Source organism: Coffea arabica, chromosome 11c (genome assembly GCF_036785885.1).
Source record: "Coffea arabica cultivar ET-39 chromosome 11c, Coffea Arabica ET-39 HiFi, whole genome shotgun sequence".
NCBI lineage: Eukaryota > Viridiplantae > Streptophyta > Magnoliopsida > Gentianales > Rubiaceae > Coffea > Coffea arabica.
The window spans coordinates 35,482,270-35,501,591 of NC_092330.1; the positions used below are offsets into that span (position 1 = coordinate 35,482,270).

General features: G+C 36.3%; 3 protein-coding genes across 11 annotated transcripts; 2 read left to right on the top strand and 1 right to left on the bottom strand.

The window, feature by feature from the left end:
- On the top strand, positions 1-3,320 carry LOC113716604 (binding partner of ACD11 1-like). 6 transcript variants are annotated; one of them, XM_027241000.2, is made up of 6 exons: positions 1-267; positions 838-921; positions 1,146-1,252; positions 1,329-1,404; positions 2,203-2,283; positions 2,530-3,320. In XM_027241000.2, the coding sequence occupies exons 2-6, from the start codon at positions 844-846 to the stop codon at positions 3,100-3,102; spliced, it is 915 nt and encodes a 304-aa protein (XP_027096801.1). In that variant the 5' UTR covers positions 1-267; positions 838-843; the 3' UTR covers positions 3,103-3,320. The 6 variants fall into 6 exon arrangements, with proteins under 6 accessions (XP_027096801.1, XP_071927140.1, XP_027096799.1 ...); XM_072071039.1 differs by having other exon boundaries at positions 45-267; positions 1,149-1,252; XM_027240998.2 differs by lacking the exon at positions 1-267 and adding an exon at positions 419-506.
- A 668-nt stretch (positions 3,321-3,988) lies between these two features.
- LOC113716106 (cyclin-SDS-like) lies at positions 3,989-9,096 on the bottom strand. Its single transcript, XM_027240404.2, has 7 exons — positions 7,782-9,096; positions 6,896-7,063; positions 5,801-5,967; positions 5,183-5,311; positions 4,857-5,037; positions 4,456-4,500; positions 3,989-4,326 (listed from the first exon to the last, which is right to left on the bottom strand). The coding sequence occupies exons 1-7, from the start codon at positions 8,712-8,714 to the stop codon at positions 4,294-4,296; spliced, it is 1,656 nt and encodes a 551-aa protein (XP_027096205.2). The 5' UTR covers positions 8,715-9,096; the 3' UTR covers positions 3,989-4,293.
- Positions 9,097-10,277: 1,181 nt separating this feature from the next.
- On the top strand, positions 10,278-19,322 carry LOC113716967 (vacuolar fusion protein CCZ1 homolog B-like). 4 transcript variants are annotated; one of them, XM_027241539.2, is made up of 11 exons: positions 10,278-10,528; positions 11,122-11,339; positions 12,124-12,217; positions 13,361-13,544; positions 13,644-13,682; positions 13,791-13,900; positions 15,293-15,388; positions 15,647-16,105; positions 16,787-16,942; positions 17,225-17,454; positions 18,982-19,322. In XM_027241539.2, the coding sequence occupies exons 2-11, from the start codon at positions 11,158-11,160 to the stop codon at positions 19,010-19,012; spliced, it is 1,581 nt and encodes a 526-aa protein (XP_027097340.2). In that variant the 5' UTR covers positions 10,278-10,528; positions 11,122-11,157; the 3' UTR covers positions 19,013-19,322. The 4 variants fall into 4 exon arrangements, with proteins under 4 accessions (XP_027097340.2, XP_027097339.2, XP_027097342.2 ...); XM_027241538.2 differs by having other exon boundaries at positions 18,979-19,197; XM_027241541.2 differs by lacking the exon at positions 13,644-13,682.

The window sequence follows — 19,322 nt, forward strand, 5'->3', positions numbered from 1 at the left end:
ATAGGCAATGTTGTCGTTCTCTCCTCAAAATTAAGAAACTGGGGATCATGCGAATGGGCGAACTTCCCGCATGGTGGCATAAACAGTTGCTACAGATCATTACCTAGTTTCTCTCCCTCCCATTTCTTCCTCTTTTCCTTTTTAGTTTCTTTTTTTAATACTAACATTTTCCACCCCCTCCCCCTTTCCTCACGGGGCATTTACCCCTGATCATCATTTCTTCAAGAATTCTGGTTCTACATAACATATTTCTTATCAACCGTATCTGTAAGCACAAATTACCTTTTAATTTCTGTATCAGCAATTCTGATTTGCATTACTAAATTCATTGCAATCCCGTGACTAGGTACCTTTCCTAATACGTTGAATCTTCCCAGCGTTATAATCAGATGGGCTTGTCAACATGTCAAGTCTTGTAGGAGTTATTTTGTAACTGTCAATATTATCAAATTTCACGTCTCAGTCTGATGAGCCATTTCAATTGATTGCATTGCATTTCTTTTGAGGTTATGATGTCTCTGATCTTATGATAGCTTGTTTATTTTTTGGAGTCTCAAGTATATTGTTGCAAATACTTGAAGTTGTTTTAGGATATTGTCAACAGCATTTTCAAGAAATGAGACCAAAAGTGATAATATATCTGTTCTTGAGAATGGCATTAGCAAAATTTAAAGAGACAGAAAATTAATTGCTTTGCTTTACCAAATTGCCTGATCTGTACAAGAAAATAATCAGCATGATATATTCTATATTCTCAACATATTATTGGACTCATTTCCTAATCCTTGCTAACCTTTAAGTTTTGATGGTGATCTAATCAACTGGAGTGATTTGCAGGTTCCCATGGACCACACAAATCAAAATCCTGGAGAAAATACCCAGATTACCAGCAACCCAAACTGGACTATCAATGTCCCAGATGTAAGCGTCATGCGTTCTTCAAATTTGGAAAACAATATACTTTCACTCAATAATTTGCTTTTTCATCAGGCAGTTGCTTTTCTTCCCATCTCATTAGTATACTAATGCACTTCTTGAGGTGTTGGTGCTTTTCTTCCATGATCACTTAAGCTTCTTTTGAGAAGATCACAAATCAGATGTGTTTTTCAGAAAAGACTCATTTAGTTGTGATTCTCGTTTTTTAGCAGATAAGAACAATTAAAGTGAGCAACATCTCACCTTCTGCCACTGACAAAGAAATTCAGGAATTCTTCTCTTTCTCTGGCAATATCCAGTATGTTGAGATGCAAAGGTTTGCCTTCTGGACTTGCCTGGTGTATTAACGTTATTTGACAATTGAAGCTTTAACTCTCGAGGGATCTTATCAGGGAAACTGAGACCACTCAACTTGCTTATGTGACTTTCGAAGAATCAAAAGGGGCAGATACTGCAATGCTTTTGACAGTATGTTTTCTACGGTCATTGTACCAATTATCTAATGTCTAGACATTTTGGCTACATTGATAACTTTAATGTTTGAGAGAAAAAAAAAAAAAAAAAACGCAGAAGGAATGCATGAAACTTTTGCTTAGGATGCACCTTTTGGAGTATGAAGAATGGAATGAAGCTTTCCAAATTTCTGAGGATTAGCTTGTCGACTTGTTTGAAGCTTACGTTGGTTTTGGATGTTAATTTTTGAATACACTGGGAAAAATTTCCTCTAGAAAAAGGATTGCATAAAGTGATATGGATACAAATGAGCATAGTAAGGGCAGCATCCCTGTGAAAATGGCTAAAGTCAAGGAGGACTCTTCAGCTCAAAAGTTTCCCCTAGAGAAGTTATGTCTCTGGTTTGCAGGTGCAAACAAGCAACAATTTAGATAAGCCTAAAGAGCAATTGTGAACCAGAAATTATGAAACAATGAACTGGAAAGATTTCCCCTACTTCTGGAACTGTAAGGACAATTGTGTATCAGTAATTACGAAATAATGAAGAATAGGTTTAATTACTCGTTAGCTCTAAGCATGGATGGAAACATAATCCTAGCTTTCTCCTGACTTAGCCGTAAAGATTCATCCTGGAAAAATACGAAGTCTCGAATGGATTAAATGAAAGTTATCTGCCATGACGTAAATTCCTAGCAAGATTGAATGCAATAGCATTGTTAATTGTGAAAAAAATGCTAGTTGCTTTTTAGTTATTGTTTGCATTTATCCCTTTTTAGTGGAATCTGAAGCTTATGTCGACCTCTGCTCTCTCAGGGAGCCACCATTGCAGACCTTCCAATTTCAATAACACAAGTTGAAAATTACCAGTTGCCTCCTAATGCTGTTTTAAACACAGTAAGCTACATATCCTTAGTGGCTTCTGTTGATTTGCTATCATTTTTGCAATTCAGAGCGCTAAAGCTGCATTGCAATTTTGCAGCTGTTAGTGTTCAGTTTTGATACTGAATAAGGAAGGGTTGGACTTTATTATAGTCTACCTCCCAGCATAAATTTGTAAATGGTGCATCATGTTGGAGTTTTGACTACGAAAATTTACATTAATGTCTGAACACAAATTTTGTTGGTATTTGCCTTTAATAGGAACCAACTTCCACTGGCTCTGCTGTCCAGAAGGCAGAAGATGTGGTAAGCACGATGCTTTCCAAAGGCTTCAGTTTGGGAAAGGATGCTTTGAACAAGGCAAAATCTTTTGATGAGAAGCACCAACTGACATCAACTGCCTCAGCCACTGTTGCTTCAATCGACACTAAATTAGGCCTTACCGAGAAGTTAAGCCAGGGAACAGCCGCTGTTAATGAAAAAGTGAAGGAGATGGATGAACGCTTCCAGGTGTCTGAAAAGACGAGAAGTGCCTTTGCAGCTGCTGAGCAGAGAGCTACTGTTGCAGGATCTGCTATCATGAGTAACCGTTATGTGTCAAGTGGAGCCTCATGGGTTTCAAATGCATTCAATAGAGTGGCCAAGGCAGCTGAGGGAGTGAGCATAATGACCAAGGAGAAGGTTGCGAAAGCTGAAGAGGAAAGAAGGGATAACCTACAGAAGGAACAAGTGGCAATGGTAAATGAATTTGCACATGTCCATCTCGATCAATCCTTGGTTGGAGATGTTCCAGCTCATCCTGCTAGTTCTCCTGATGGCAGTAAGCTTGTATAAGTTTGAAATTTTAGAGAATTTCTCGGCCAAATTGGAGTTCAACCTCTTTTGTGCTGTATGATATCTTACAGAGCCTCTGTTTCACCACAAAAACCATAAATCACTACTTCGTTATTGCAATGTACTATATTTGATTGTTGCTTCTATACTATCCAGGGCATGTTATTTGCATGTTGGTGTGTGTTCTGTTATTTTCGGTGGACAATACATGTGGTTACCTATGCAATGGCTCTTTTTCAAATTTTACCATGTATTTCTCAACTTTGTGGTAGGTTCAAAAACTTCCACTAATACATATTTGTAGACTAAGCACTGCTGCTGGCTCCAATATAATTATCGGCGACAAGGAAAAATGCTTTTGCTCAGAAATGGAAGCTCTCTGGTCATGGCATTGACAGTCATGTGTCTATGACAATGTTTACAAGCCCATGTCCAATTGAGCTGCTGCTGGAATCAAGAGTAGTTGAATAAAGATGTACAAGTTGCAGTAACCCCAAAAAAAAAAAAAAAATCGCCAATGAACTGAGACTAGAAAACTCAATAGTACTGCAAACTTTAAAATTGCATCAGAAGAAATAATGATTCCTGCTATGAGATTCCTGTTTTACCACCATGTTATCAAGTAGATGCTAAGAACAATTCTCAAAACCCAACTCTCCCCCATAGGATAGGAGTAGTGTTTTACTTTACCAGTCCTTTCTCTGGAAATCTTTTGGATGCCTTTGGGAAGGGGGAATGGGATGATTGAGAGCTGTAGATTGACTACTTACCGAACATATAACGATTGCATCACAAACAAATTAAACATCTTTCCAATAAGAAAGAAAATAAGTGACTAAAAAATGGCATTCTGTACCCTTCTGCAATTATCATTTACCAAATCAATATGTAGCTGTTATTGAACTATTCAATCAAGATTGCGGTATACAAGCATTGTCAGGTTGTTGCTTGGTAAAAGAAGTATACAATTTCTCTCCAAAATTTCTTCTCTTCTATGGACAATTGTACTAGAATCTGTCATTCTATGGCTACTTAATGAAAGAATAAAATTGTGTATCACTTGATCCAAAGAATAAAATTGTGTATCACTTGATCCAAAGTCCAATCAATCGCCTTGATCATTATTTTCCTAATCTCTGTGATGAATTCTGTACGAACTGTTGTAAGTGTATGGGTATGAGGAACAGGTAACTAGGTTATGTACTTCACCAACCATGCCAAGCTCTGTCATGAATAAAAGCACTGTTAGTTACAACTCTGATAAAAGATGAATAAGCAGGCACGCAGATATGTTGTGTTTCGCAACAAACATATGACTTGGAGGAGGATTTTGGATTTGCTTCTGTCTTGTACCTTTAAGCATTCAGGGAGGTGATCATCCTTTATTTGAGCATGAGTCTGTATATCCAAGTACATGAATTCATCATCAATAAAGTATCCAGCTGCATTTAATCTCTGATCTTAATCTTCGAAAAGAAAAAATGATTTGACTGCAGAGACAACCTTCTACATTCAAAAAGAGCTAAATATTTCTCTAATTCACAGATTCATCCGGTAACTGGTATTGCAAAAAACTTTTGCTATGTCCCAAAGGAAGGAAAAAAAAAAGGCTTGTGCCATAAAACATAGCTGCTTATTTGGACTTAAAACTATTAAAGACAGTTAACTCATCCAGTGGATGGTATTTAAATAAATGTATGCCTAGAACCCAGACAATTATGACGATGAAACAAAGGAAATTCACATTGACTTACCTCTGTGACACCGAAACAATATGCTTCTTGATTTTCTGCTACACAGGCAAGAATGACTAGCCCAGCTGCCACAGTGGAGGGCCAATAGCAGAGTTGTTCGTGGCCTAGCAATGCTAGCACGGCCAGGTACTTCACAGTCTTCTCCACCTTTTCATTTGCTCTTGCAGCTTTCAGATAAAACCTGTCTCAGATGTACAGAAGCCATGAGTCATCAGAGGAAAATATATGTTCCTTTTTCTAGTTCAAGTCTGGAAGACCTAGATGCTGCAATGTACCAATTTTTTCAATTATAGATTTGACAGAGCACAAAGGAGGAAACTATATACCATAAGAAGTTGTACATAGACGGCAGGTAACACTGGAACTTCAGTACTTCCTGTACCAGCCACTCCATAGCCACCACCTCGCTTCTGCTGTATGCGTTGCTTCCAATGTAGAACATCTTCTGCCGTACACTGGAACGATGACAATAATTACATGGTTTTAATATTTGATGAGGGACAGTGAAGAAGAAGTCCTCGTCATTAGCTCCAATGTATGTGCTTAAATTAGGTACCGAGTCAAATGATCCTTCGTGGGGTAAAAGTTCTCTGACTTAAGTTTGCTTCATCAAATAATATAAATTGTTTAAATTGTAGAAAATTTCATATGAATAGGAAATGGATTATTAACTTAGTTTGATCTCGTTGAATTTGAGATTGAAAAATTGATCGTAAAATTAAAATCCGTTTTGCTCTGTATTAAGGATAATCTTGGTTTCGTAATACTTGAAATTGTATCTCCAAACACTTCTATATCAAGTGCATGCTAGAAAATCATTTCAGTCCATTTAAAAGGAATTTAGCTCATCACGAACATTTATCTGATGCAATCCAGCACGACAAATGTATGATGATCAAATGGGGAAAAGATAATAAGGGAAAAGAAGTAGAGAAAAATATTACCTGTTGAGTGGCTGGTTTTCTTCGATCCTTGTTGCCAAGGTGAGACAGGCAATTCCAGCAATCTGAAGATTCCTCTTGGTTTTGAAGTAACCTTTGCTTAAAAAGCGATCCAACAGGCTCACCCCGAGAAACATGGTCTCTCTCTGGAGCTCCTTAATTGTTGATTGCTGTACAATGAAGTTCAAGAGACAAATAAATGAGCAAAAGCTACGTTTACTCTTTAAACACCAATTGGAAATCTGCGATAAATGGAGATAAAATCATCTTGAAAGGAAGGTTTATCAGGAACAAATGACAGTATAGTTTCCGGGCTAGAAAAGAAGATTGTAATTCAGAACATACAATATTATGAAAGCTAAACCATTGGAAAATACTAAAAAGTAGAAATTTCAAAGTGTATCTAAGCTTTAGATCAGGTAAAATTCAAGATTCTATATTGAGAAGTTGCTACTTTTTTTACATGAAGCATAATTAGCGCGTAACAATTCCTGTCCACCAGAGTTGGACCGCTCAGAATATTAAGCAGATTACATGTGCTTCCATCTGCTACTCTTTTTAGTCCTTTTCTGGACCGCATCCAATATCATTTCTTAGAGAAAAAAGGGGCAAATTAACTCCATCGAAAGCACAATTTTCACCAGGTAATTTATCAAGCCGACGTAGAGAGTGCTAGTACTGTTAAAGAATTTGCCTGAACTCGGGGTATGTATCATGCTTTGTGAACTCAGCACGTGCATCTTAACATCATAGAGTAAAAGCCCACCAGAACATATTAAATGATAGACAAAAGGTCCACAAATCTTGTGCATTTCGTGTCCCAGGAGAAGTAAAACAATCCATGCACAATGGACAAAATACTGTTTCAAGACGCCACGGGCATATCACGTGGGCAAAATCCAATTGCTTGAAACCGCTTACTAAGACGACACCGTAAAGCAGGAAATTTCCAAACAAAGTGAAGTAGATAGAGAAAAAAAAAAAAAACATGTTTGTAACTGATGCATTCCACTATCTGCCCAAAAATAACGACTCAGAACGTGGGGGGTAAACTGGAAGGAAAAGACAGTGCAAGTTGCATAATAATGCAGTAAATACCTCAACGATCCAATGGACCATCTCTAACCGCTGCTGAATGATAAGGTCGCCGTAGTTGGTGGTGGAGCAGTATTCCTCGGCGTAGTCGTGTAAATATACTTGCCTTCTCTCTCTTTTCCTAATCATCCTGTAGCTCTCTTCGTCTTCTTCTTCTTCCAATCCCAACACCTTCATTAAACCAAAAACAATTTAAAAAAGAAACAATTTTTTTAAAAATTTATTATTAACACATTCAGAAATAATCTGTCAGAGCCTAAAAGGCTTATATCATGCGACAAATCAAAAAACGGTTACTACTAATTAGTAAAACAAAAGCAATCCAAACAAAAGCAATCCACGATGTTATTGATGCTAATTATAAAAATTTAAAGAAAAAATCGAATTTTAAGTTTTAAAATTTTTTTTCAACATTTTCATTTTCTAACAGAAAATCAAACGAGAGAGGACTACGTAGCAAATTTGTCTGTAACGAACTCCAGCTAATTACCAGAAAATTAAAGCAATTATATATATATATATATATATATATATATAGATATGTGTGTCATCCGCTAATGATTAAGCAATTATATCTAAATTCCAGATTCAGAATAGAAGTTTATCTTAAACTTCAGAATTTTGATCTCAAATAAAAAACAGAAATATTTAAATGTATCATCTCGATTCAAACGATTAGAATTAAGCATGCAATTAGTAAAATCGAGATAAAAAGAAAAGCATAAAAAAAAGAACAGGACATGTTCATTCTACAGTTAAGAGGATATAAACAGATATTGAGAGCTGAGCTGAGCTTCTCTGCACGCTTTGCATACTAATCAAAAAGTTATAGAAAATTTCATAGAAAATATATTAATTATTGAAAAATTTTAAATTAAGAGAAACTCACGGTGAAATCATGAGAGTCATTATGATCAGAATTAGTCTCGAAAGGGAAGTTCGATCTGCAGAACTGTTGAGAAAATTGGATGAAGAGTTGAAAAGTTGGCGAAGGACTCTCATCGTTCATTGACTTCTCGGAGAACTGGCTGCCGGAATCATCATACCAAATCGACGGCGAGTAGTCGGAGAAATCAAAATCCGAACAACTCTCGGGGAAAATCTCCGACTGCAACTCAGAGTACGACGACGAGTAGTCTTCCTGCTCGGAAACGCAGCCGTTTTCAAAATCCTCGGAGCAAGTAAAATCGAAGTCGCTTGGAGAAAGCTGCTTTTTACTTTGCGCACCTGATTCTGGCTCAAACTCTTCCTCTCCGCTCTCATATTTCTGCACAGTTTTCTCCGATTCTAAACGAACTGAAACGACATCGTTCGAGATAGTTTCAATCACTTTCACGTCTCTGAGTTTTAAATTTTCACCGGAGAACGACCAAACAGCAGAAATCTCAGATTTATTCCCCGTTTCGGAATCCTCATTAACTCCACTCTTGAGCTCCGAAACGACCTGGTTCTTAGCAAACTTCTCAGATACTTCCTCATTTCTCTTCAGTTTCTTCTCAACAAATTTTCCAGAAACAGCTCCGGAACACGACTCAACACACGAACTCTCCGAAACTTCCACGTCACCATATCCTCCTCTGTCGCTTTCCTCTTTTCCATAAACTCTTCGAAACTCCGGCAGCTGATTAATGCTCAGTACCGAGGCTCTGCTGGAATCGACCTCGCAGGAGAGCTCTTCGGTCGCAAAGTCCGAAGAAGAATGGAGAACTGGAGAGATGTGAAAACGGCGTCGCCGGTGAGGAAGCTTCGACCGGAGCTGCTTTTTCACGGCGACAAAGATCGACTGCTTCTGCTGCAGCTGCGGTTCAGCTTTGCGCTTCATTTTCAGGCAAACTGCAGAGGACGAAACGACGTGGTTTTGGAACTTATTGGAGAAGAAAACTCTGAGCTGGAAAGAGAAGTTCGAACTCGCGTTTTGAGATTTTACTTTTTAGTGTGTGTTGTGCGTGAAAATGCAAAATGGAGAGTGAAGCAGTTAAGAACGTTGGAGCCGGAAATTTGGGTTTAAATAGTGTTGGGTTGGTGGTGGGGTCCACTGAAGGATCGGATTTCGTGAATTCGTGGGGTCACGTTCATGGCCATGGGAGGGAGAGTTGAGAGAGACTTGAGAGTTCAGAGGAAGTGGCTTGACGGCAGTTTGTAAGTAACGGTGTCGTGTATGAAAGGACGTCGTCGACGTCGAGCGTGGAGTTACCGTGAGGAACCAATGAAGCTTAACGACGGCGTTAAGGCGGTTTCAGCTGACGCGACTTGACGGAGATATTTTTATTATTTTTTAGAAAAGAAAATCCACATTTAATTATATATGATTGAATGGCTTTAGAAATCTTGTTTTAGTTCTTAAAAATTATTATTAGTATACGAAACAATTTATAATTACTTGAATTTTCCTAAAACCGATTACCAGAGGCAAATTATAGCTAACAAAGGCAGAAGCTATATATTCACATTGAGCCTAACGAAGGAAAGGGATCAAAATTTCAATCATTAAATTTTTCTCAAATGGTTCTTTGGATTGCAACTTTTTGATAAATTTTTTTTTTATATTTTTCGTGAATACATTTCTCAATCATGATTTTAGTTTATTTATATTAAATTATTATAATGTATTTTTTTATAAAAATATAAAAAAATAACAATCTAAATAAGACAAAAAAATGCATATCGTAGGAGCATAATCCTATCATAAATAAACAATAATGAGTACTTTTTCTTGAAATTAGCTTATTTGTTAAACAGTGAATTAAGTAGTAATAAACTTTACTTTCTTTAATAAAAAGTTTAGATGATCTCGACTCCAATCCCATTGTAGATTGAGATATAGTTCCAGAATCATAAGAAATATATTTTCAAGATCGTATGTTACAATTCATGATACTTTATGGTGAAAAAATGGCTCATTCTTACTATCCGACTACACAAAATATGTTTTTGGCAAAGTTGCCTAATCTTACAGTATTTGAGTTTTCCCAAACTTAATATATATACATATATATATATATACACACACACATATATATATATACACACACCAATTTTATGCTAACTGATTTGATACTACCGATGCACATAAAAAGCTATATGGGTAATATAAAAATGTACTAATTATTAAGACATTAAACACAATCTGAAGATAGCATAATTAAGGGTAAGATTAGTTTTTCATATGTTTATTTGTATCATAAATTAAAAGGAAAACTTAATGATTATAGAGTATGAGTATTTCTTAATGGATAATAACTTTAATTGCACTGCACTCATTTAGACAACAAATAAACCTTAAATCACTTAAACCCTCATTAACATGATGTTTAATGAAAACTAAGTGTAATTAAATATACATGTACAATTTTCAATATATTTTCTTTTTCCTGAAAAAGTCCGCATATTTTCACTACTCCATCTATTTTTCTGTCGGCCTAAGCCCAATCCAATAGATCCAACGAACTTTCTCCGTTAAATTGGATGAAATTGGCTTTTGTTCCGTCGTCCACCTCCACCGTCTTCCACCATTGACCGCCCTCTCTCGGCGTCCTCCTCCACCACTACCCACCGGGTCTCTCTCAAGGGAGCATCCTCCTTTAAACCTCAACTCCGTTCAGCTCTGTCCGGCGCCAGAACGGAGGTGATTTAATTGTGAGTCTTCTCTGCTGTGAAACTTATCAATTTTACCTCTTGTTTTAGTAATTAGTAGTAGTTCTTCTGTTTGTGATTCAAGTAATGCTAGATTAATTGAATCAACGAGTTCCCTGCCTAGTACTCATGATGATAATGTATTTTTTTCTGGGTTGTGGTTTATTTTTTCCAATAATTTGATAAGAAAAACTGTTTCTATTGCAGTAAGAATTTTTAAGTTGAATTATGTAATTTTTCCATTTTTCCTGAGCAAGAAAATGTATTTGTTATTGTAGTTATTCAAGGTTTTGACAAATTTTAGTCATAGATGTTCAGTTTAGCTTCTATTAGCTATGAGGAACAAAATTACTATTTTTTTAACCAAAAAACGAAGAAATGGAAAAAAAAAAAAATGATTGGCAAGGCTAGAGTGGTGCAATATATGATCTTTTTTTATTAGTGGGTTTTCAATTTGCTAGTTGCGGCAATAACAGAAACTCATATTCGGAGGAGAAAAATTCAAGCTATTGTAGACCCATATTAAGTCCTGTAATTATTACTTTGAGCATGCTTGTTGAAAGTGTTCTTAGATTATTGTTTTTGTGGATTTGTAGGAAGTTGGATTATTTGCTACGCAAGGTAAAAAATAAATGGGAATGTCGTCTGCGAGCACTGCTGGTGATACATTGAAATTATGCGTCTTTGACTTAAGAAGGGGACAAACTGAAGGGCAGGAACTTGATAAGATCTTGTTTTTCTATCCTGCTGATTTGGCCTTTTCGACTCAACTTTCTGTCATAGGCCTCAGTGAAGGACTGATCACATTCACAAGGTGAGTCATCCTCTACTTAGTTTTATATGCATAATCTTAGTGCATTGATATATAGAAAAGGGCAATCTTACTGTTTAGGTTGATCTCTGATAGTACTGCTATTTTCGTGTATAGATTTCGTTAATTAGATCCCACCTATGTATATCGTAGTTACTTCTTGCCAATACATGGCTTGGGTTACCACAGATTTATCAAGGATTACAAGCTACATGCCTCTGGAAACGGGGAGTCTGGTTAAATGTTTGGTCAATGACTGTTATGCATATTCATTTTGATTAAGTGTTGTCTTATATTTTCTAGAATTTAATGCTTGTTTCTTGGGTGAATCATGTCCTTTGAACTGAGAGACTCAATCAGCAATTTTGTGGAAAAAGAATTGTGTGCAGTTACTGATGGCATAAATTCTTGATGTCTGAATAAGTGTTTTAATCATTCCAATAAGGGAAATGATGATGGCAGTTTTATTCCAGCTTCGCTATTAACTTGAAAGTGAGATAGGCAAACTATTATATACACCTTTAAGGTCTAAAAAGTGGACTTTTATGTTCATTGGTAGTTGATTGTTATGGAGAATATGTGCTTTGTTGCTTTTAACTTTTAGTTTTTTCTCCTGGAGAAGAAGAATAAAGAAAAAGGAAAAAGACAAAGCAAAGAAAGAAACCCAAGTAGTTGATGGTTGTTTTTGTTGCTGTTTACAAGCACACGTCTGTTGATTCTTTCTGCTTGTTTTGTATCTATATCTTACCTACTATGTTATTAATGGCAAATGAATTATCTTCTGCAGGATATTCTCTCCGGAGGCTGCTTGTGAGGTCATTGAAGCAGAGATGCACTCTCATGTTTTTTATGAGGCTGAACCAGATATCTGGATGATTATGGTGGGGCTTCTATCTCTTTGATAATAGGTGTAACGTAGCTTAGGACAACTGCCTTACATAGTTTTGTTAAGTAATTCTTAAAGTAAGGTAGTTGCAAAAAGCTGTTCCCAAATAAGTAGACTTGCAGCTGGAATATGTATACCATGCTCTTAATCACTTTTAACTCCTTGAATCCAAATATCATTGCTGCCCCACATAACAAGTTGTACATCCTCAAACTACTACTACAACAATTGTGTGTTAACCCTTTCCAAAATTAAATTGCAAAATAGTATATAAATTCTGAGTGGGAGTTGATTGTATTTGTTCATTGACTGTGTAATGTGGATCTTCTGCTGCTAGATATCTCACTTTTATGGATATAACTTACACAAGGACAAAAAGGATACTGGGGAATCGCTTTGTCCTCTATTGCTCCGAAATACTAGCGTACAAAATCAAACTTTCTTGAGAAGCATGGAAACAGACATGCAAACTCACTGATAGATATAAATTCACATAGGCATGTCCTCTCTAACAATAGTGGAAGTTTTGATAGCATAATTTGCTAGTTGTGTTAGAAAAAGTGTCCGGATCAATTCCACTACTTTCCTCAGCATGATATCTAACTAGTGACTTATATTGCCTATTTGGTGAAACCATCCATAAATAGAGCTTATTTTGCAAATTAAAGGCTGTGCCCCTTCTCTTGCTTCAACTTAAAAGAGGAGGCGGCTTTTTTTTTTTTTCATTGGGGGGGGGGGGAAGGTTTGGGCGCAGAAGCCATTGGGGATAGTATAGTAGTTTTTTAAGTGTACGAACTGGGGTTTTACTAGGCCACAAAGTGAAGTGTTCAGGTTATCAAAATTATTTCAGTGGGATGCATTATATTTTAGCAAACTGGTAGGAGTTTTTCTTCAGTAATTTCTATTTTGATTAAAGATCCTGTATCCGGGGGTAGATTGATATTTATAAGAGAAATCTATTTTAACAAAGTACTGAAGAATGAATTTTTTTTATGTGAGTCCATCAAGTGGTTATCAAAATCACATGCTTGAATTTGGTAGTTGAGGAAAACATATGATATTTCATTATGGCAATGCAGATGAATTCTTTGTTTATCCTCTTCGCTGTATTTATGGCATGTGGGTTACCATATTTTAGGTAGTGGAGAAAAGTAAAGAATTAGAAGCTATATGGCGAATTGATGCATTACGAGCAGTCCTTAAGGAAGTGCACTCTCTTTTTGTGATGTTTCACGGATCTATAAGAGCCCTGCTTGATAAAGAACCTGCTGGGGGACTTATTCGAACTCATCTGTATTACTTCATCATGGACTATTTGAGTGGTGAGGTGTCTTTTTATGCTATCTGAATTTTCCTGCAATTTCATTCTTATTCAATGTTTTGTAGTTTTAAATATATCACTATAAGTTACTAATTGTCAGCATTTGAAAAGCGGTCTCCATTCGACTGTTGCTGTTGGGGTAATGAGCAGTTGCTGTGTCAAATGATTTCCATTTGATTTGTGCAATAAGAGCAATCTGGAGTTGCTGTTTGCCTCACACTACTCATACATTTTCTCTTTGAGGCAGATTTTCTTGCTGTAAAGAAACTTCAGTTGCCGAACTTCCGTGAATCTCTAACAGAGCGTGGAACTGTACAGATGTTGACCGTAGGACGAGAGGCTGCACTCGAAGTTCAGGTTTGTGTTTCAGTAATTTGTTGCATATCCTCTTAGAGACTAGATGCCATGTTTTTCAAACACTGAATGAAATGGACATAAGATTTAGATTTTGGTGATTACAGCTTGATTGTTCTGCATTTTATATCATTCGCGAAACTATCATTATGCTGCATGAGGTTGGTGATGATATATACCCAATGCTTCTTGCTATTTCTTTTTTGATTAGTTTCTTGAATGAAGGTTAGTGGAATATTGAGAAGTCTATGTCTTCTTTCCTATAGACATTTATTGCTTTCACTTTTGCATGAGAAACTTGTTCATGTGATTTAGACTGAAGTGACATGTAAGATATGAGCATTATGTACCTTTTGATGGTCTCAACTTAAACTGAGAAATTTTGTAAATAAAGCTTTATCCCATGAGGTATATAACAATTACAAGGACTTCCTCGTTTGCTTCTGAAATTCAACTTTTCTTCCCTCCTGTTTTATACGAATTAGATAAACCTACAAAAAATGCTGGCGGTTAGCATCTGAAGAAAGTTTCTCGGCTTTTAAAAATACTCCCAGTATGAATTCTGCATAGAAATGAGATCATTTTAACAGACATACATGGCCTAAATAGTTTTAATTGACTATCTTTTGATAGAAAAGCTTGACAGATGAGGTGAATTTTAGAAACGAGTTGTGGCAACCCTTGAGTGCCTCAAGTATTTGGCATATATGCATTGTTTTGTGAATTCCACAGTATCTTCTGTACCATTTCATAAAGCTTAATAAGAATATCAAATCAAATCATTAGCAGTAAGAACACAAGTCATTCCTCATTGAGTTCCGTATGAAATTAAAACAATCAGAAAATAGCTGTTGGTTTTCGTCTTGCCTATTTCCAGTTAAATGTTCATGGAATCTGTTGTGATCATGTTGTGCATTAATGCTGTGCACTAACTTGATTCTGGTGGGTTGATGATAGAATGTGGTTCAGGAAAATGCCAATTGTTGACTTATTGCTGGAATAATCCTGCTTATCCAATGGGCAATAGCATGATAGAGGACAACTCCTTTTTTCTCCACCCTTAAAATGTAACACTCATATGCCTATTTAATGAAATTTATACTCATGATTAAGGAACTGTGTCTGAAAGTTGTACCTTTATTGACTACCCTCTGCCACCAATTTCTTTAATATGATTATGAAGGTGGCTTCTTCAACTGTTTCCTATCATACTCTCTAGTTTATTTGATTTCATTTTTAACATTATTGAGAGTGAAATATTTGCTAGTTTTCCCTGTATGTTTGTCTTGATCATATTTTTTATGTCAAGTTATTGTAGTGTCAAAATATGAATTTTTACTGATTAAACCAGAGACAGATTACTTGTTGAAAAAGGCTTACCCTTCCATTTTGCAGTCACTTGTCAAGGCATTAGAATCAAGTGCAGGAAGTATGCAGTGTCACTCATTGATCATGTACCAGGACTTGTTAGTATCCTCTACTCTTTCTCCGGTATGATGTACTTGTCAGTTTTTCTGCTCTCACTCTCTCTCTCTCACTCTCACTCTCACTCTCTCTCTCACTCCCACTCTCTCTCTCTCACACACACACAGAAATGCACGCACATCCTTCTCTATCTAACAAGTAAAAAATAGAGAAAAGGATTTTGTGTTTCTTGTTTTCCTCGAAAGGGTTAGCCAATACAATTATAGGAAGACAATCTGGTGATCAATTTTAACTGGCCTTAATATGACTGATTTAGTTTTTCAGGATGACACTGTAAATCTATTTACATATGCTGTCCTAAGGCTGTCGCCACGTGCTTTATCTTCTGGAGTAAGTTCCTGGTCCTATCTGAGAAAAGGAAATATTGCCCCTGGTGTTTCTTCTGGGCCCATGTTATCAAATTCTGGTTCTGCACTGGATCATTCTAATGTTTCATCTGAAACTTCACGTGTGGGGGATCGCCAATATAATGCACTGAGGCCCTTAAAGCATGATAAGTGGTCCAGGGGCAAGGATGGTTTTCTTGTTGCTGATGTTTGGGGTGCTGAAGTTGATAGCTCTGCTTGTAGCAGCCCAACCATATTGCTTCATCAAACAACGGAGAGGATGTATCTCTGTGCTTACCAGTATAGGAGCCTCACCTTAATATTTCTCATTCCTGTCACGTCTATAGTTAGCGAGGAGCAAGGAATATCTTTGATGAAGCAGCAAATCATTGAGAATGTGAGTTAGTAATCTCTAATTGACATCTTCTGTTTCTTTTATTGACATTGGAATCTGACTTGTGTTTTTAACTTTTTTGACATCTGAAATTATATGATGCATTTTTGTCTGCGATATGGACTTTGATCGTACGTAAAGTTGTAGTGACTTTAAATGATGTTTCTCTGTACTCCCCTGTTCTTTGGAGCATTTATCATCTTTTTGTCTCTTTGGTCTCCACTAACAAGATGAGATTAAATGGATTAGATGGGCACCTAAGTGACCTCAGTGAGGTAAAATGCTACTGAAATAAGCATTTGCATCTTTTCATCTCTGTTGAATAATAGGAGCTTGTCTGGAAGGAGATGATAATTCATACTTGGACTTCTGTTTGTGGTTTAGAAAGTTATGATGAATTTGCATAGAGCAAAAATATGGTTACCACATCCTTGTCAGATTAATTTTTCTAAAGCTTTGGTGCTTCAGTTGATGTGTCTTCGTTTTAAAATGGATGTTAATATCTCTGATAGTGAATGAAGAGATGATAGAGAACAGCCCCTCTGGAAGTCCATGCTCCCCTACACATGGGCTGGGGTGAATGATTCAAGTTTTGGTTTGTTTTTCTTTGTGGTTTATAACCAAAAGAGTAAATTAAACTTCTTCTCCTCGAATGTGTCGGGTGTAATTTTGCAAATATTGCAGGCGTCACTTAAGATCATCAAAGTTGAAGAGAAATTATCAAGAGGATGGGGTGGCGAGAATGCGTACCATGTGAGTGGGTACCGATACTTGCTAGTTGATGGTAACAGATGCATATCCAGAGCTACTCCACCTGGAAAAGTAACAACCCTGGCAAAGGTTAGATCCTTCAATCAATTAAAAGCAACTCTAGTCACTTTATGCTGTCTATGGGTTCTGCATCTAATACTGAATTTTCTAGGCACTATTCTGTCAGGCATTTTTTTATTAACGAACAATTGATTGTCTATGTCCTTCAGGTGGCTAATGCCATCACAATACAATTTGCTGTGACATATTTTAGTGGTGTTTCGACAGCTTCATATTTGTACTTTATACTTTGCATTCTTAATTATGAAATTCGAGATGCCCTTCAGTCTTATATGATAATGTTGTTGACAGGAATCATTAATTGCTTTGAGTAAGGTTCGAGAAGAGGTTGACTTAGAAAAGAGCAGGTTGAAATGTGATGGTGCAGGTCGTGAGAAAGATATGGAAGTATGCATGAGGGCAAAAAATAATGCCTGGGTGATTGCTAAACTTACAAGAGGGAAGGAGCTTTATATGGTCCTTGAAAAAGTCAGTGAGACAATTCTGTGTGCCACAGATGCTGTTGAGAAGTTCAGTGACAGGTAAGTGCTTACTTTGACATCCAAATGTGTTGACTTTAACTTAGATGAATTCTGTTGCATATGGAGTTAAAAAAAAAAAGAGAAAAAGAAAGAAAAGAAGCATTGTGGTCACTTGAATCTCATTCATGATAGGTAACTATTTGCTTGCCTGTTATGAAAACTATAAGTTTTTTCCATTTGAATCTGAATCTGTGGCTAGTTTAAGAGGACTGAAAAAATAATTTGAATTTTTTTTTTTCTGAATCTAGATTTGCAAATGAGTTTCCTGGAATTGAAGCAGATTGATAATCAATATTATATCTTGTCATAAATAGTGTCTCAGATGGAAACTTCTCCGCAAATGTACTGCTTAATTTTGAAGCTTTTAATATCTAAGGTTGAAAGAATTTCTTAGGAGGTCTATATGTAATTTACCTCACAATTCATGATATTACATGTTTTTGAATAGTTCTTGACATTGAAATTAAACAAGTGGCCACATTTCCTTTTAATGATCCAAGAAGGTGAAAATGGACAAGGTTGATGTAAAGTGAAATAATTGTTTCTAGAATGGGAGTGTTGGGCTGTATAGAGTTGGAAATGCAGTAGAGACAGCTTTTTGTGATGTCGGAAATGAACTGTGTTTCTCGAGGTTGTTTAGCTGCTCTGCAACTGTGTCGACCAAGATAGTCTTAGTTCTGTACAACTGTAAAAGGAATTTTCATGCTACAAGAAGATCTGCAACAATGCTGGATTTCAAGTCAAACACTAGAACTCTGCAGTCTCATCTGCTAGTGAATTGATAATGTTTATAATTGCGAAATTCATGTTTTCAAATCAAACACTAAAACTCTGCAGTGTCATCTTCCAGAAAATTGATAACGTTTATACCTACAAAATTTCATGTTTCTAGACATTCATCAGACACGTTTAGAGCAATTATGAGCATGCAAGATGTAGTTTAGTTGAACCCGAAAATAATACCTGCTTATCTGATGGTGGAATTTGCATGATACAATATGGCAAAGTTATCTTTTGGTTTTTTTGTTTACCAATTATAAAGAAGGAAAGCATGTTTCAGTTGAAGGGTTTTCAATTCATGAATTGGAGGTAACATGTGTTGGCTAGCAAGGAAAAAGGTGGTAACTTGGACCCTTAAAGACTTACTTCAACTTTTTTGCTTCATATTTGCTACATAATTCTGCTTATCACATGAGATGTGAGTTGTAAAATATAAAAGAACATTAGAAAAATTAAATGCAGTTATTTTCTTATTTCTGTGGCAGATTTCAGTCTGAAATTGTCGGTACTTGTTGTAAGACGATCTGTTTATTGTTTCACATTAATGTCAATGGTTTGACTCCTTGTTTTATGTTCTGTATAAAGTTTGTGTTCATTTGTCATCAGTCGTTTTGTTTGTTTCGTCCCCCATTCCTCCATCTTGACATCTGCAAGGTAACAACTTGTGGTGTACCAAGTACATGTTGCTTGTAGAATTAAGTTTACGATGAAGAATATTCAAAGCTGTCTTGGTATGTAATCTAGCAGGTACTGCAATGGAGTTTTTTCTTTGGATTAGGGCGATGCATTTGCTAGACGAAGATCATACTTTTGTCCAAAGGTTCGCCCAGCTCTATTTCTGTTGTATCAGAAGATTTCTTCTGCAGTAGACTTTTGTAGAAAGGCTTATAGATATATGTATTAGTTTTGTCATTTATGTAGTTATATGTACATAGTGTTTTCCTCTTTTGCCTGATGGCTGCAGTTCTGCGCATTCCCGCAGCAGCTATGTTCCATTGTCTACAGATCATTTTTTGGTTATTAGATGTAAAAGGACTTTGAATTGCTGTATGATGCTATTTTCTGCAAAGGAAAAACGTGTTATTTGA

Bases quoted from the DNA above. Each gene is read 5' to 3' on its own strand.
- LOC113716604 (XM_027241000.2), top strand. From the start codon at position 844: ATGGACCACACAAATCAAAATCCTGGAGAAAATACCCAGATTACCAGC. The intron at 1,405-2,202 runs GTATGTTTTCTA...CTGCTCTCTCAG, and splicing joins ATACTGCAATGCTTTTGACA to GGAGCCACCATTGCAGACCT. The intron at 2,284-2,529 runs GTAAGCTACATA...TGCCTTTAATAG, and splicing joins CTAATGCTGTTTTAAACACA to GAACCAACTTCCACTGGCTC.
- LOC113716967 (XM_027241538.2), top strand. From the start codon at position 11,158: ATGGGAATGTCGTCTGCGAGCACTGCTGGTGATACATTGAAATTATGC. The intron at 13,901-15,292 runs GTTTGTGTTTCA...TCCATTTTGCAG, and splicing joins AGGCTGCACTCGAAGTTCAG to TCACTTGTCAAGGCATTAGA. The intron at 16,106-16,786 runs GTGAGTTAGTAA...CAAATATTGCAG, and splicing joins AGCAGCAAATCATTGAGAAT to GCGTCACTTAAGATCATCAA.
- LOC113716106 (XM_027240404.2), bottom strand. From the start codon at position 8,714: ATGAAGCGCAAAGCTGAACCGCAGCTGCAGCAGAAGCAGTCGATCTTT. The intron at 7,064-7,781 runs GTGAGTTTCTCT...GGTTTAATGAAG, and splicing joins ATGACTCTCATGATTTCACC to GTGTTGGGATTGGAAGAAGA. The intron at 5,038-5,182 runs GTATATAGTTTC...CATCTGAGACAG, and splicing joins TCTATGTACAACTTCTTATG to GTTTTATCTGAAAGCTGCAA.